Genomic DNA, 16,866 nt, shown 5'->3' on the forward strand with positions numbered 1-16,866 from the left:
TAGGAAAGGAGTGTGAGGATCAAGTTTGGAAGGAAGTGGGGTAGAAGGAGGAAGTTGTGGTGTCATCTTATGCTAAGAAACAGAGTGTGGACGATTTTAAGGAACCTCAGGCGGAATGAAGGGGAAGTGAGTGTTGAGAGTGAGAGGAAAAAGGATATCATTTAGGCCGAGGAAGGGGAGATAGTTCAGTACGACAGTGTGGTGGTGGGGGGTGATCCTAGCAAGGAGGTGGAGAATTTGCAACTGCCAATGATGGACCATATTATATGCCTCGGGGTCCCAGAAAACTCAATTGATCACATTACAGGGAATATTGCAATGAAAACTCCTGAGGCTTAGAAGAAGAGTTTGGAACATAATGGTAATGCCATGGTATTTGACTCACTCAAAAATGAGTAGTACTAAAGCTATCCCAAGTGCAGGAGGATGTCGTGTAATAATTAGGAATAAATTCCTAAATCGTCTCCTTAGGGAAAGTTACTTAAAAATCAAACTCGTTGAAAATTGTGAAAAACTTCACAAAGAAAAAATAAAATGATGGTATGTGCAATGGATGGACAAGGGTACTAGTCATGGACTAGATTCATGTTTTTAGATTTTGATTGTCGGATTGGAATGTAAAGGACTAATAGATTAAACTCAAAAATTAATAAAACTAAATTAAGAATTAAACTAAATTAGGAAGTAATTGACAAAACATGCACTAAAAATTGAAAAGTCCCAAAATTAATGTTCTAGGGTTCATCATTGTATTCAAATCACAAATTCTTAAATTAAACCTCTGTAATTGTAATAACTATTAAAATGAAAGCTTAACGAAACGATAAAAATAAATAACATGAATTAAATGAATAACAAATTAATTACTCAAACGTCTAAATCAAAATTCTCCAAAATAATTCAGAAACTCAAAATTGAAATGAAATAACAAGTAGGAAATTGAAAAGATCAAGCCAATTGAATGGAGATGAAGATTCGAAGCGGTGGAAGAGGTTGAGCTGCAGTGGCAATTGGACCCCTCAAGAAATTCTTCAATTTGCTGTGAGTGAATGATCCAGTGGAAATTGTATAGCTACGTGAATGATCGATTTTATGAATTCTCATCTCCGAATCTGAATGAAAATCAAAGGAAAAATAAATTCTAAGTGTTTCTCTAATCAAAACAGAGTTTTCCAAGCCAAGGCTCGGCCATAAGATGTAAAAAATCATTTATATACTTTGACGGCGGAATAAACACTAAATGCCTCCGCTCGAGTGATCTCCTTTCCCGCACACCCGCTCGAGCCCACTGTCGAGTGGAAGTCGAGCGTTTGAATCTGCCTGAATTCGCTCGAGCAGCAAAAAGCCGCCGCTCGAGCGATATGTACCATAATCCATAGTAATCAATAGTTGATAAAATTGAAACAGAAATTCATGCTTTTAATCAATTAAAATTACAACTTTGATTTATTCATTTTTCCATATAAAACCAATGATAAAGTAATGAAAGAATTAATATATATTGGTTCCAAAAGCATCAAAAATGCAATAATTCAGCTCAATCAGTATTCGAAAGTGACGAAGAGGAATGTGAGGACATGTGGTGTGATGAAGATCTCATAACTACACGTGATGAATCCTTGTTGAACTCAACAGAGTCTAGGGTAGATTTTTTAAACCAGCCGAAAGAGGGGTAGCAAGGTTCAAGTCAAGGGAAGGTGTCTTTGGGTTATTCATCTGAGCGGGAGGTCAATGAAGTCTCATTGTTACGGGGAAAAGAAAAAAAATGTATGAGTAAGGCACAGAGCACCGGTTGATATCCAAAAATAATATAGGGGCAAAAGCATTGAGGGAGTCTCAAAGGGTTCATACCCGTTCTATGACGCCCCCAACTCCCACGTAAGGACACGTGGAAATCGAGGCATCGGGATAATGACAACCCGGGTAACGCATCTCATCGCCAAGTGCCAAGTGTGTGTACGTGCAACACCTGTACAACAAAATAACGCAGTGGATAATAAAAGTCTTTTAAATAAGTACAAGAATTTTATTTAAATACAAACTCGCTTAAAACAAGCGTATCAAAATAATAAAAGTCTCAATAACATCATAAAACCAAAATACATAGTTTAAAGTTAGGGAAAATAATTTCCAATAATTAAGCAAGAGCACCAAAACAAGGCTTCGTCAGAGCCGCCTCCTCAGGTTCAGCCTTCTCTTCATCTACTTCAAAATCTATTATACCAAAGACGATACCACAGGTAAGTAATAATCCAAACAACCCACAAGATAAAAAATACATTAAGACCTCAACAATATGCATGAATAGGATACCAATTGCATGAGATCCAAAAAATAACATTTCTCAAAATATTCGTTTCCCAAAAGTAATCCCTTTTTCCTCAAAAAATCCATTTTTGGCCGAACAGTTCCATTAAAACATTTCCTCGCCATTATCCCAGATAATGACCCAAAATAAGAAATCCACTATTTTTCCAGAAAATAGTCCATGAATATCCATTAACAAAATCTTGTCATTTTTCTAGAAAATGACCCACGAATATCCTTTAATCAAAACTCATCATTTTTTACAGAAAATGGCCCATATCCAATATCAAAACCAGTTTTCAAGTTATTGTATGCACCATGATCTCCCCTAGGTATCATCTACATACTCTGGCTCCTATGCCACACCCCAGGTAACGACTACGCATGTGACATCTACCCGAGCGATACCCAGCTTCGCACCTAGTGCGTACTATGACCAGACATCCTTTAGTCCCCGCCAGCAGAGGGACCTTGGAGTCGGCACAACAGCGTTATCGTATCGTCCGAGTCTATTGTCGACCGACGAAAACTTAAGAGATGTCACTCAGTATTTTTAGTTTCCAAGTGACTAGAAGAGCTCCACCGAGATAATGTCTAATCTCGGCTTGAGGGTCGTGATACATACGCACCTAAAAATCCATTAACGCTTAAAAACCCGGTTTTTGATTTCCAGCACATGTATATGCATGCACCATGCAATGCAAATGACATGACACAAAATATCCAACAATCCAAATCATCCAAACATAAATTACTCAATCCTTAAATCCATCCAACTCCCAACTCTTCGGACTCAGTCCGGCACAACCAACCAATCACAAATTATTGTTAAAGTAAAAATATATTTAAATCTTAAATGAAGTTTGAAAAAATACTTACAGTGCTATAAAATATTTTTTGAAGGATCACAAAGGTGCAAAAAGTGACGGCAAGGCAACGAAACATTGCAAAATGCATTGTGGCCGTGGGTCACAAAATATCCACTTTTGAGCGAAGACAAACGAAAACAAGGGAAGACTAGGGTAAGGTTTAGGGGTGTTGATGAAGCTAATGGAAGTAGTGGTTGGTTGTGGGTGGCGGCATAAACGGTGGTCGAAAGCCAAAAAGGCTAAAACGGAAAGTGAGATGGCTAGACTCCACTAGTGACGGACCGGGGCTCAGGATGGGTGGGTTAGGTAGCTAAAAGTTTGTTGGTGAAGTAGTAAAGAGCTAGTAGCCAACGGCGACGCAATGGTAGCGTAGGGAGGCTATGATTGTGCGGCTTCATGGGCTTCATGGGGGAAACGACAGTGAGTTAAGGGCTGAGATCAGTGGAGGATGTTGGCCTGTGGGAGGGGAAGCTATGGTGGTGGGGGTGGCGCAGGAAAATAAAAGCCCATTTGGGCTACACACGGCCAACGGGGAAGAGAGAGAGAGCTTGGGGAGTGGTGGTCGGCATGGGTGAGCTTGCCAGCGTGAGAGGAAGGCGGTGGGGTGGGTGATGAGGTCTGGTAGTGCACGACGGCGAGGCTGGGCGAAGGGAGGATGCACAGAGGAGAGGAGAAAAGGGAGAGGGGTCGCGCGGGCTAGGGAAGAAAAGCCGAGGAAGAAAGAAGAAGAAAAAGAAAAAAGAAAAAGAAGAGAAAAAGAAAAAGGAAAAAGGAAAAAGGAAAAAGAAAAAAAGAAGAAAAAGAAATGAGGTCTAACCCTCACAAGTTGGGTTAAGAAACTGATCTAATGAAAATTATTTTCAAAATAGTAAATTAAATAAAATAATTCAAACGGTGTGAATAACTAAAAGAAAATAATAAAATCTAAAAGCACAATAATTCTAAAGCCCAAAAATAATTTTTTTATTTTAAAAAGTAATTTAAATACAAAACAATAATAAATAGCAAGAAGGCATGTTAAAATAATTTCACAACTTAAAAGTCATAAAATAATACTGCGAAAATCACTTTTAATTTAAAATTAGAAAATCAATACTTATAATAATTTAAATAAAATCACTCAATAAAAATACACGTAAAATGGGGATATCACATCCCCTTTAAAATAAATTCCGTCCTTGAAATTTGTGAGGTCAAACATCAACGCTCAGCAAGATACAAGATACAGTCCAGAACATGCTTAGGAAAATCATACAACCATCAATGCCCAAACAGACACGGCTACTCTCTCTCAAGTTTGCTCCTATAGGTGATCCCATTATACTCGCACCAGTCTCCCAGTGGCCCATCACATAAGTACTCCTAGGGTGGCTATGTAATCCAAAATCTCTATTCCCACAAGGACCTTAATATAACACCCAATAAATTCCAATGGTTATAATCTTCATGCCATAAACTGTGCTAATCTCAATCGACTCCTATGCTAAAAACTTCCAAACCTCTACTGTATTCTACAAGTTGGTAACCTATTAGTCACATCCAAAGTTAACCATCAATAATCATAATTAGCACAACCAAAAGATTACTTTCCAATTACAAGTATCTTCTCAAAATTCCGAGTCACCACCAATTCCTCAAAATCAGCATAAAATTTAACACCTAATTATCTCTAAAAAATCACACTTTCGTGCGCACTCTGATAACTCGCCAAAATGCACAAAGACTATGTCCTCATAAACTAACACCATTGAGTACAAGCTAGCTCAACACCTATAAACAAGAAAATCCTTTACCCACATTTCGATAAAAAATAATATACCTCCAAAAACAACAATCATCACTCATTCCTCAGTTGGCTCTAGCTACTTTAATTAAAATCAATACTCCACAAAGTGCATCCATAATCATTGACAAAAACCAATACCAATCATCCATGATCATTGAAAACAAGTATCATCATTTCAAAATACACAGACTCCACCTAAGATAAAGAACCCTAAAAGGCTTGAATCCATCCTGACCAACCAAAAATAGTGCCTTTAAACTTCTACCTGACAACCTAAACCCAAAAGCCCATCACCTAAATTCTGAATACCATCTACTCTGGCAGTGACTAAACTCACTACGAACCACCATTGACTTCACCAAAACATAAGCTCTAATATTAGCATCACTAACTCTATCAACCGCATATTACAATTAAATCTCAAAGCAAGCCATACTGATCAATCCCTAATCCATCAAAACTATTGCACAACACTCTTGGATCCTAAAGCTATATTATCTCATAAATCCATTTATGTTACCCACCGTTGATGCCTAAGATTCGACTTCCAAAATTTCATTATACATCACGCAAAGTGACCCAACAATCTCTCTTTAAATTAAATAACAATGTCCATAATTCTCCCAACTTGACGCCCAATCTCCAAAGTAAAGCATAGCCTCCAAAGATTTGAATTCCTATACGACCTCAATTCACAACTAATTCTTGAAGATAATCACATCAATTATTACCCACCATCACTTCAATGGGTATCACGCTTCGACTGAACACTCTGATCGACTCACCAAAAGCCCTAAGCTAAGATCTCTTGAATTTAAGACAATCATATCAAATCCATTTCAATTCCTACCGGAACCACTTCTTTAAAATCAAAAATGAAACAAAGACCTATACTCTCCAAAGTCCATACACACTCACCACCACTACGAATCGCTTCCATGCACCCTTAGCTAAAACCAATAATCCTCCAAACGTGCAAGTGACCCATCACTACCATATCCATCATCTGGACCTAGATCCTCGAAATCAACAAGAATCATTTCCTACATCTACACCATCTATTATCTTTAAAATTGATATGGATCAAATCCTAAACCTACCACTAAAACCTCAAGCTAAAAACAATCATTTTTCAAACTAATTCGAAATCTTCAATCCTCAAAAAATACACGCACCAGCCTAAAATCTTCATCCCCAAAGAAATACTCTCTTAAAAAATTTCCATATGATCAACCTCATTTTAATGATTGCAACCTACTCAACCTCTAGAATAGATCAAGCTAGCATACCAAATCTGTGGAACTAAGAATCCAAATCTTACTACAAGCAGTCTTTCAAGCCTGCAACTCTAAAACATTAAACTAAATAAGGTTCATTTTCTTAAATCCTCAAAATCGATGGCCTTAAATCTAAAACATCACCTTATAGAGCTTGCAAATTCTAAAGCCTCAATTGCTACGAAATTGCTTATCTGAGTCGGCAAAATCTAAAATCTCCAATTTAATTAATCCCTTAAATGCTTGTCGAGCCTACCACCATAAACCCCACAAACTTATTTCATAATGTATATAGGGCCTCAAACCTTAGATAAAATTCTCATAAACCTATCCTTGAAGTACGTTGAACCTACACTCTCCTATTCTATAGTCTCATTACATAAATACTATAGAACCTAAGACCTCAATCATCTTAAGCGACTTAAAGCTAATTCCCCTTCTCATTGTGACTTTTGTTTCTACTCCAAAAATATCACTTACACCATGACATTCCCTTCAGATCTCGACATCATAAAAACAAACCACATTGCTAAGAATTCAAGCCTACTACACTAAATGTTCAAGCCTAACAATGGTATTCTTGATAGTACCGTCTTCCTACTATAGCGTAATCCCTTAACCCCACTTTCAAATTCAGACAAAATAAAACGATCTAAAATAAAACAAGATAACATAAAATAAAATAGAATAAAAAAAATAAAATAAGATAACATACAATGAAAAAAATAAAAAAAATAAAACAACATACTTTCAATTCAAATAAAATAAAAATCAAATTAATAAATAAATTCAAATTAACTAAAAATAATTTCAAATCAATAAAAGTCATATCAAATTAAATAAAAACAATTCAAATAGCATACTTCAAACAAAATAATTTTAAATCACGACTTTAAAACTTCTGTGCTGCACCTACGGGACATATAGTTTTACCTAGAGCCGAACTACTCTGATACCACATGTGATGCCCCCAACACCCACCTACGGACACGTGAAAATTGAGATATCGGGATGATGACAACATGGGTCGTGCATCCCACCGCCAAGTGCCAAGTTATATACATGCAACATGTGTACAGCAAAATAATGTAGCGGGTAATAAAAGTCTTTCGACCAAGTACCAGAATTTTGTTTAAATACAAACTCGCTTACAACAAACGTATCAAAATAATAAAAGTTCCAATAACATCATAAAACCAAAATACATAGTTTAAACACAAGGAAAATAATTTCCAATAATTAAGCAAGAGCAACCAAACAAGCCTCTGGCGGAGCCGCATCCTCAGGCTCAGCCTCCTTTTCATCTACATCAAAATCTATAGTACCAAATACAGTACCACAGGTAAGTAATAATCCAAACAACCCACAAGATAAAAAATGCATTAAGATCTCAATAATATGCATGAACAAGATACCATATGCGTAAAATCCAAAAAATAACATTTCACAAAATAATCCTTTTCCAAAAATAATCACTTTTTCTAACGCAAGCCAAAAATTCCATTTTTGGCCCAAAAAGTTCCATTAAAACATTTCCTCGCCATTATATCAGATAATGGCCCAAAACAAGACATCCAATCATTTTCCTAGAAAATAGTCCACGAATATCCATTAACAGAATCTCGCCATTTTTTTAGAAAATGACCCACAAATATCCTTTAATCAAAACTCACCATTTTTTCAAAAAATTGCCCATATCCAATATCAAAACCAGTTTCCAATTTAATGTATGCATCATGATATTCCTTAGGGATCATTCGCATACTCTGGCTTCTATGCTACATTGCGGGTAATGACTACGCATGTGACATCTACATGAGTGATACCCAGCTTCACACCCAGCACGTACCATGACCAGGCATCCTCTAGTCCCCGCCAGTCGAGGGACCACGGAGTGGGGACCATGGAGTCGGCACGACAACATTACCATATCGTCCTAGCCTGTTGTCGCATAGCGACAACCCAGGGAATTTCACTCAGTATTTTTCACTCTCGAGTGACCAGAGGAGCTCCACTGAGATAATGTCCCATCTTGGCTTGGAAGTCGTGATACACACGCACTCAAAAATCCATTAACACTTAAAAACCTGATTTTCGATTTCCAACATATGTATATGCATGCACCAAGCAATACAAATGACATGACACAAAATACCCAAAAATCCAAATCATCCAAACGTAAATTACTCCATTCTTAAATCCATTCGATCCCCGACTCCTCGGACTCAATCCAGCACAACCAACCAATCACAAATTATTGTTAAAGCAAAAATATATTTAAATTTTAAAGGAAGTTTGGAAAATACTTATGATGCTATAAATATTTTTTGAATGATCACGGAGGTGCAAAAAGTAATGGCAAGATAACGTAACAGTACAAAATGCACTGTGGCCATGGGTCACAAAATACCCACTTCTGAATAGAGACAAACAAAAATAAGGGAAGGCTAGGGTAAGGCTTAAGGGTGTTGATGAAGGTAATGGGAGTGGTGGTTAGCCATGGGTGGTGGCACAAACGGTGGTCAAAAGCCAAAAAGGCTAAAATGGAAAGTGAGATGGTTGGACTTCACCAGTGATGGATTGGAGCTGAGGATGGGTGGGTTAGGTAGCTGGAAGGTTGGGGGTGAAGAGCTGGTGGCCAACGGCGGCGCGGGGAGGCTAAGACCATGAGGCTTCATGGGGGCAAATGGTAGCGAGTTAGGGGTTGAGATCGGTGGAGGATGTTGGCTGTGGGGAGGGGAAGCTATGGTGATGGTGGTGCTGGCACCGGACGGTGGCGTACGGTGGTGCAGGAAAATTCAAGCCCATTCGGGCTACACACAGCCAGCGAGGAGGAGAGAGAGAGAGCATGGGGAGTGATGGCTAGCATGGGTGAGCTTGTCGGTGTGAGGGGAAGGCGGTGGGGTGGGCAGTGAGGTCTAGTAATGGACGATGGTGAGGCTGGGTGGAGGGAGGAGGCATGGAGGAGAAGAGAAAAGGGAGAGGGGTCACTTAGGCTGGGGAAGAAAGGCAGGGGAAGAAAGAAGAAGAAAAAGAAAGAAGAAAGAGAAGAGAAAAAGAAAATAGCCGAATGCAAATTTAAATTGCTCTCGCAAGGTGGTAGATTGATTTTGCTTTGACATGTTTTGTCTAGCATGCCTATACACTTGATGTCCGTCATTAATGTTCCGCTGGGCATTATCTCTCACATTAATTTTCTTTTGGCTAATTTTTGGTGGGGCGAGGTGGAAGGTAAAAGAAAAGTTCATTGGCGCTCTTGGGCGAAGGTTTGTAAACCAACCTTGGTAGGGGGATTTGGGTGTGCAAGATCTTAAGGAAGTTCATAAATCTCTCCTTATGAAACTTGCTTTTAGATTGCTTAGATCTAACAATTTATGGCCAGATTTTTTTAGGGCCAAATATTGCAAGAATGACCATGTTCTGGCCCAAAAAGAGAGACCAGTTGACTCATGGTTTTGGAGATCTATAGTGGCTATCATTTCAGAAGTCATAGAGAATGTGAAAATCTTGGTGCGAGGTGGAAACTCTTCAATTTTGGTTTGACAGGTGGCTTGCTTTTTGTCCGCTTTCTGTGAGTATAGAGGTGATCACCAACAAGAAGCTATGTATTCAAGACTGTTGGCATCATAACAACTGTAATTCTAATTTATTACTAGAGTTGGTGGGAGCCGATAGAACTATGGAAATTTTGCACAATGTACCGGCTGGTAAAAGAGGTGAGGACGTCTGCATTTGGAAGCTAGCACTTGATGGTAATTTCTCTACAAGAATAGCATGGGAGGCAGTGAGAAGCCATGGGGAAATTCTAGTGTGGAACAATTGGATTTGGCACCCTTTACTTCCCTAAAAAATATCCATTTGTTTATGGAAAGTCTAGTTCAATTGTTTGGCCATAGATGAGAGAGTTTAGGCCAAAGGAATTTCAATGGCTTCGGCATGTGATTGTTGTCCACAGAGGTGCTAGGAAGATAGTGATCACATTCTCTCCTCAGGTGAGGTTGCTATAGAAATTTGGCGTCGAGCTAGTATGCTGTTTGGGACTCCTTTTCACAGGCTCATCCCCTGGAAAAACAGAGTCACAAGCTGGTTTTCTTATGCCAAAAAATCATTTATCAAAGGTATTTTAATTGGAGTAATGCCGTGTGTAATTACATGGTGTTTATGGAAGAGAAGATGCAAAGCAAGAATGGAGGGTGTGCAACAAAATGCAGAACAGGTTTGGAGACAAGTTAGGTACTCGGTTAGTGCTATTACAGTGAACTCAAGTGCCTTATGGAAGCTTACGCTGTCAGATATGGAGATTGTGCAGGAACTCCAACTTCTGCATTGTCCTTTTTGTGCAAGGCCAAGTAAATTCGTGTCGTGGATTAAGCCTCCTTCCCGTTGGGTCAAACTAAATTGTGATGGTAGTTGTAGGGGAAATCCACATTGTCCTTTCGTACATTGGCTTGTTTAGGTTTGTATTTTGTTTTCTCTTTTGGTTTTGCAAGTTTGCGGCACATTTGAGCTTAGGCTTGTTTTAGAGTGGTTTGTTTTTTCAAGGCTGTTTGAGACTTGCTGTGATAGGCAGGTTTTGATTGGTCTTTGTTTTTGTTTTTTTTTTTTTTTGGTGGTCTGTGTCGATTTAGTAGTTCAAAGGTTTGATATGTTACCACGGTATTCCCTCGCCACAAGTGAGGGGATTTTTAATAAACTTGTGTTGAGGCCACGTTATTAGTGGTTACCAACTACTTGAAAAAAAAAAAATTCAGTTCTATTAATAGTAGTTGTTATATCACCATATGTAAGATTAATAAAATCAATAGTACCATCTGATTTTACTAATAATTCTCGTACATTTTGGGCGAAATAATATGGAAGTCCGGTTATGAAATTTTCTTCCAATATGGTTGTTGGCAATCATTTTTTATCATAACTTTAGTTAGAAATACATCTTTATACTATCAAAAATCAGATAATTGAGGACATCTTAGAATAAGTCACTAGTTCTCTCTTTAAATTGAATAGGATCTCCAACAAAATTTTGGTTAATATAAAGACTAAAGTCTTAACATCATCTTCTAATGGTAGACCATCTCCTGTTTTAATAACTTGCATATTTTCATCATGCTAAACTTGGGATGATATTGAATATCTTTATTCTTGTGTAAGATAATGATCCCACCAGCTTTTTAATTGACCGGTGAATCCTGTAACAAGAATATGAGCTACTTTGTGATTTGTTTTCCTATTTGATTTATAAATGTTAGCAACCATAATCATTTCTTAGAAATGATTTAATATTTCATATTCAAATAATCCGTTAATATTCCATTCATATAGTACATCTACTGCAAAGGTAGATTTTACTATATCTTCTCTTTCTTCAAATTACATATCCGGAGGGGTAGGCCTTGGATACAAATTTTGAGTAATAGAGATATTACGATTACAGTCCCTAGAAGAGAAAATTATTAATATGATCTTCTTTGATTTCATTTATTTGTAAGTCTTTAAATTGGTTTTCAGTATTACTAATTTCAGAATTAGATAAGTCGGGTGAATCTATTTTATTTAATACATTAATATGAGGTTGTTTTGAAGTAGATGCGGTATTTGAAATATTCAATTTTTCTAATTTATTAGAGATTTGTTCTAATAATTCATCTTTGACTTTAGAAAAACTAGGTGTTAGGTCATGAGAAGGGATTTCATGGGGAATGAACAAAGGGGTTTCTTTTGTTTCTTTAATAGTTTGTCTAATAGGATTTATTTGGGTTTCAATTCTTTCTAATTGTTTATTCATGGTTTTTAAATATAAATTAGTATAATTATTTTGTTGAATAATATTATCAGGATTTTTACTTTATTGTATTGAATTATATTTTTTTTATTAGAGAAGCTAATACTTGACTATTTTTTTTATTATACCTAATTGCTTCGAAAGGGGGATGTTCTTTATATAATTTGATTGTCTTCCTTAATCCATTGATTATTTGTTCTATTTAAGATTGATAATTGGTTTGATTTGTAGATTTCAAACCATGTAAAGAAAGGTATATAAATCTATATACTTTCTATGTACTCGTAATATTTTGTTTGATATAATCTCTTTCTATTTGTGTGAAAGTTGAGAAAAAAATCTAATCTTTTTTTGTTTATTTTCCTCTCTCATATAATCTTGTTTAAGATATTATTTATTAATCTTAAATTCTTCTTTATACAGGGTATATATTTGAGCATCATCTCCAACTACTTGTGAATATGACGGAGATGAAAGTTTTTTAATTTGTTGAGGATTATGAGAGGTAGTTACTATATCAGAATTATTAACAATATATATTGGTATATTAATAATATTTTTAAGAATAACTCTCCAGATTTGAGTATCCAAATTTTGAGATTTAGTATCAACATTTTGAAATCTTCGAAATCCATCAAATGTGAAGGATAATAGAATGAATTGTCCTAAGAAAGAGAGGTCTATTGGGAACGAGAGGCTTGCTAGGAAGAAGATGCTTGTTGGAAATGAGAGGCCTGTTGGACTGTTGTTTGTGATAATGAAGGTAATTTGAGTTGATGATCTTCTTCATCATCACTATCTAAGATTTTATTTTCCTATTTTATCTCAACAAAATAAATTAGAATATATTATTTACATTAGATAATTTGTAATTATTTGGGTAAAATATATTTAAGAAAAAACTCCACAAGATTCAATAATTGTATATATAGCTGGTTACGTACTAGTATATAATTGCATTACTTTAAAATTTTTAATTATTTGACATTACTGTTATACATTATTCAACAAAATACAAAACTTAGTTTATGATTTACATGACATATTACCTATTTTTTATTATTCCTATAAGTCTAACCTCGTCTCTTAGGCTTCGTTTGGCTACACAGACAAGATAAAATGATATAAAAATTGAAAGTTGAATAAAATATTATTATAATTTAATTTTTTATTTATATTATTTTTTGTTTTTGAATTTAAAAAAGTTGAATTAATTCTTTATTTTTTTGTGTGAAAATTTAATAAAACTATAATGATTATATGAGATAAAATGAGTTATGTTTCGGTTTCAGGAATCTGCTATTGATCATGCCAGAAAATATATATACAAAATATATTATAAGGACGATAAAGAAAATTCCAAGGGAAACTTTCATACACATAAGTCAGCACACATCTAAAAACAAAGCATGCAGTACTAGTACTGGATAATATATTAATCAACCCCCCTGCACCGAAATTAGAAAAGAAAAATACAATAATTAACTTGAACGACATAACTATTCTTGGAGAAGTACGTACTGTACCCTACCATGCATAGCTAGGTGCATGATTCATTGATGATCATGCGTGCGATGAAACAGCTAATTAGTTGAAGAAACCAACTTATTTCAAACTAAATATGACAGTAATACTTCTAGCTAGTGTTTGGTACGCAAATTAAGCAAGCCATAATGTATATATATATATCTTATCATGACCATTCCTTTTTTATCAAGGAAACAATCACATTGAAAAAGCAAGTGCTCTCTTTAGAAATTCGATCGGAAAGAATTTCTCTATATCTGCTGAAAACCTCCTCAATGATTGCATCTCCAAAGTGACTAACAAGCAAGGGTTCCGCCACAGCTCTCATACACTTTGCAACATTATAACCACCATCGCAAAACTGATCATAAGACGAGTTTATTTCACTTGTATCATTAATGCTCCAATTCACTTCAGATACCTCTAGGTAATCAATGATGAAGGATCCCTCTTTCAGAACTTCGAATTTCACTTCAGATGGAGATGGTGTGTACTGAGGAATGTTGAAAGAATCCATTTTTTCTTCTTCTATGAGTCCCTGTAAGGATTGTAGAGAATTAAACATAGGTATAAGCTGTGAAGCTTTAATATCTTTCCTTCTTAACTACTAATAGGGAATTGCTATATGAAAATTTTATGTACTATTTATACGTAAAAAATAAAAAACAAAAAATTTCTATAGTTTAGTACCTTGGAGACCATTTCATTGAGTACCATAGCCAAAAGTTCCCATATATAACAACACTCTTTGCTTGATGGATCTTCACTTCTTCTTCCCAAAATTGTTAAAACCATTCGTCCGCCTAGTACCAACTCTTCTGCACGACACTTCAAAAACATTGAGAAATCTCTTTGAAACTGTGCATGGTAAGCCCGTAGTACGCTTGGCGGGCTTGTTTTTGCCATGTAAATGTTCCCTTTGTTGCTCTCCACTTGCTCAGGAACCTAATTAAAGGTAACATTCACTTCTGAAGTGAGTAAGACAGACATGCTCTGCTGCAATGAATTTATTTCATTGTGATTCAACTTTGTTTGGTGTTTGCAAAAGTATCTATGACGAAAGACTGTGGACTTCGCCATCCCTAGTTCCTTAAAAAGATAATTCTTTTACAGCTTGTTTCTTTGCTTATAATCAATTAACTGAATGCGCGCAGAGGTTATTCTTCATCAGTTGAAATTGAGGACCTCTATGATATATCCTTAAGCATAAAAAAGTGGAATCGCATGTAAAATTGTTGGATTCGTCTACTTTGTCTTTAAATTAATTTCCATGCACCGAACTTATACATATGACTATGCATATATTTCTTTTAATAAATCTACGTACATATATTCATATGACTATGCATATATATATTTTTATAAATCTACATACATATATAATCCTCAATTTTGAAGTCCAAAAAACTTGCGGATTCCTTTCATAGTTCAAATTGGAAACTAGGCTAGTTTCATATATACATAAAAGGAAAATGCTTCTTCTCCCGATGATGGGTCCCAACAATGTGTTCGGATTCTTTTTGTTTTACTTAATAATTAAGTAAGTATTTTTAAAAAAATATTTAAAGAAATTTAAAAAATGCATGAAAAAAAGAGAATTGGCCTTATTCGTGGGCAGTGTCTAGACCCACTCTTGGTGGCCCTAGCACTACCATACATAAAATTCAAGATATTAAAATGAGAACTTGTTTTGGTAATGTTTGTGTATGTATATATATATACAAATATACATATATATACACATACATATATATATATATATGTATTCCCTTCATTGGTTTTATATATGTGCACTTTCATCCATCCTGTATCATCTGGCATGGGAGTACTAGATGTTCCAATCTTTTATACAAAAACTTAATTACCTTAGATAGCCATTGGACGCCATAAGAAGAATGGACAAAATGCAGAGTTTTGCTTGGGAAAAGCCTGCCGTAGAAAGAACCAGGAACTCCTGCAAAGAAGCATGAACCTGCACCAGCTCCCAATTGATTGCTCATTTTTTTCTGGAAGCTTGGCAACGACTTGAAAATGGTATTGAAGTCGTTTCCCGGAAGGTCGTTCAAGAAAACTTGATATTCAGGTGATTGATCATGCCCTGATTTTCGGCGAAGCTGATCCACTACCTTGATAAGTTCAGAAACTGCGAACAAAGTGTTTGGTCCGGAAGAACAACCCAAGTCTGCGATGACTAGGCTCTTTGGCAACGTGCTGGAGTAGAGTTTGGTTATGGCATCCTCTGTGATGGGCTTGGTCATGGTTATGACCTTTAGCTGTCCAAAGTCAAAAGAACGAACTTGAATAATCAGTTCTTCTGCAAATATAATCTACAGTGTGCACATACAAAAAGTGTGAAACTAAGTGATCTGTATCAATGATTTCCATGAAGAAATGCAGCGATCACACTTGCAATTATCAAGAACATATGATGAACAATGTGCATAAATAATTTGGTTTTTGGTTTCTTCCTCACTAGAAAACTACTTAACGTACATGAAATGCAGCAATATAGCGCACGCAATCCATCCTTATGAAAAGATAGCTAGCTAGTGTAAACTTGTGATGGCAAGGGACTTGGGGGGGAAAAACCCATGAGGCCGATGGGAACTTTTACTAGCTAGTAATAAGAGTATTGCAGTCGATGATGAGCAAGAAGCCTAATTAGTTCAAATGAAAGTACCGTAATATCTCCTCTTCTCTGCATATATGTGTGTGTGTATATATATATGTATGTATGTATGTATATCATAAGAAATTTAATGGGGCACAATGTTAGTGGCATGTAAATTAGGCCGGTTGCTGAGTTCACCTGAACTAGGGAGTTATTTGCATAACTTGTGTCTCCCATTCCTCCGTTCATGTGCAACACTTCGATAACTTCCATCTCTCTACCTCTCGCTTCTCTTATTCTCTCTTCGCTTGCAGTACTAACTCTGAGTTTGTCGGGATTATGTTGAGGGAGAGGTACCCTATTTATAGTTACACCAACCATTTTAAATGGTAATAGAAGTTATATCGAGCTAAAGTCTGCAAGCTAGCTCCCCGTATTTTATTTGACAAAAAGTGAAACGTCCCATCTTTATACACTTTTTTTAAAAAATAAATAAATAAATATGCGAAACATGAACATATGCTTGCAACTGTGCAAACCATTTTCCTTTCCCAAAAACTCAGGGTAGAGTTTGTTTAATTTCATTGGAATACAACTCTACAAAGTAATGCTTACAACTGTACAAACCATTTACTACTTCTTGCTATTTAGTTTTTGTTTTTCGTTTTTTTGTTTTTGGTTTTGGTCTTCGAATTTGAATTAAAAAT

The 16,866-nt window shown here is 36.0% G+C and overlaps 1 protein-coding gene across 1 annotated transcript; it reads right to left on the reverse strand.

Annotated features, from left to right (window-relative positions):
* Positions 1 to 13,418: 13,418 nt before the first annotated feature.
* LOC122317462 (salicylate carboxymethyltransferase-like) lies at positions 13,419 to 16,555 on the reverse strand. The gene is made up of 4 exons (XM_043134571.1): positions 16,358 to 16,555; positions 15,414 to 15,821; positions 14,239 to 14,493; positions 13,419 to 14,086 (listed from the first exon to the last, which is right to left on the reverse strand). The coding sequence occupies exons 1-4, from the start codon at positions 16,538 to 16,540 to the stop codon at positions 13,715 to 13,717; spliced, it is 1,218 nt and encodes a 405-aa protein (XP_042990505.1). The 5' UTR covers positions 16,541 to 16,555; the 3' UTR covers positions 13,419 to 13,714.
* Positions 16,556 to 16,866: the final 311 nt, after the last annotated feature.

Source organism: Carya illinoinensis, chromosome 7, assembly GCF_018687715.1.
Source record: "Carya illinoinensis cultivar Pawnee chromosome 7, C.illinoinensisPawnee_v1, whole genome shotgun sequence".
Classification (NCBI taxonomy): domain Eukaryota; kingdom Viridiplantae; phylum Streptophyta; class Magnoliopsida; order Fagales; family Juglandaceae; genus Carya; species Carya illinoinensis.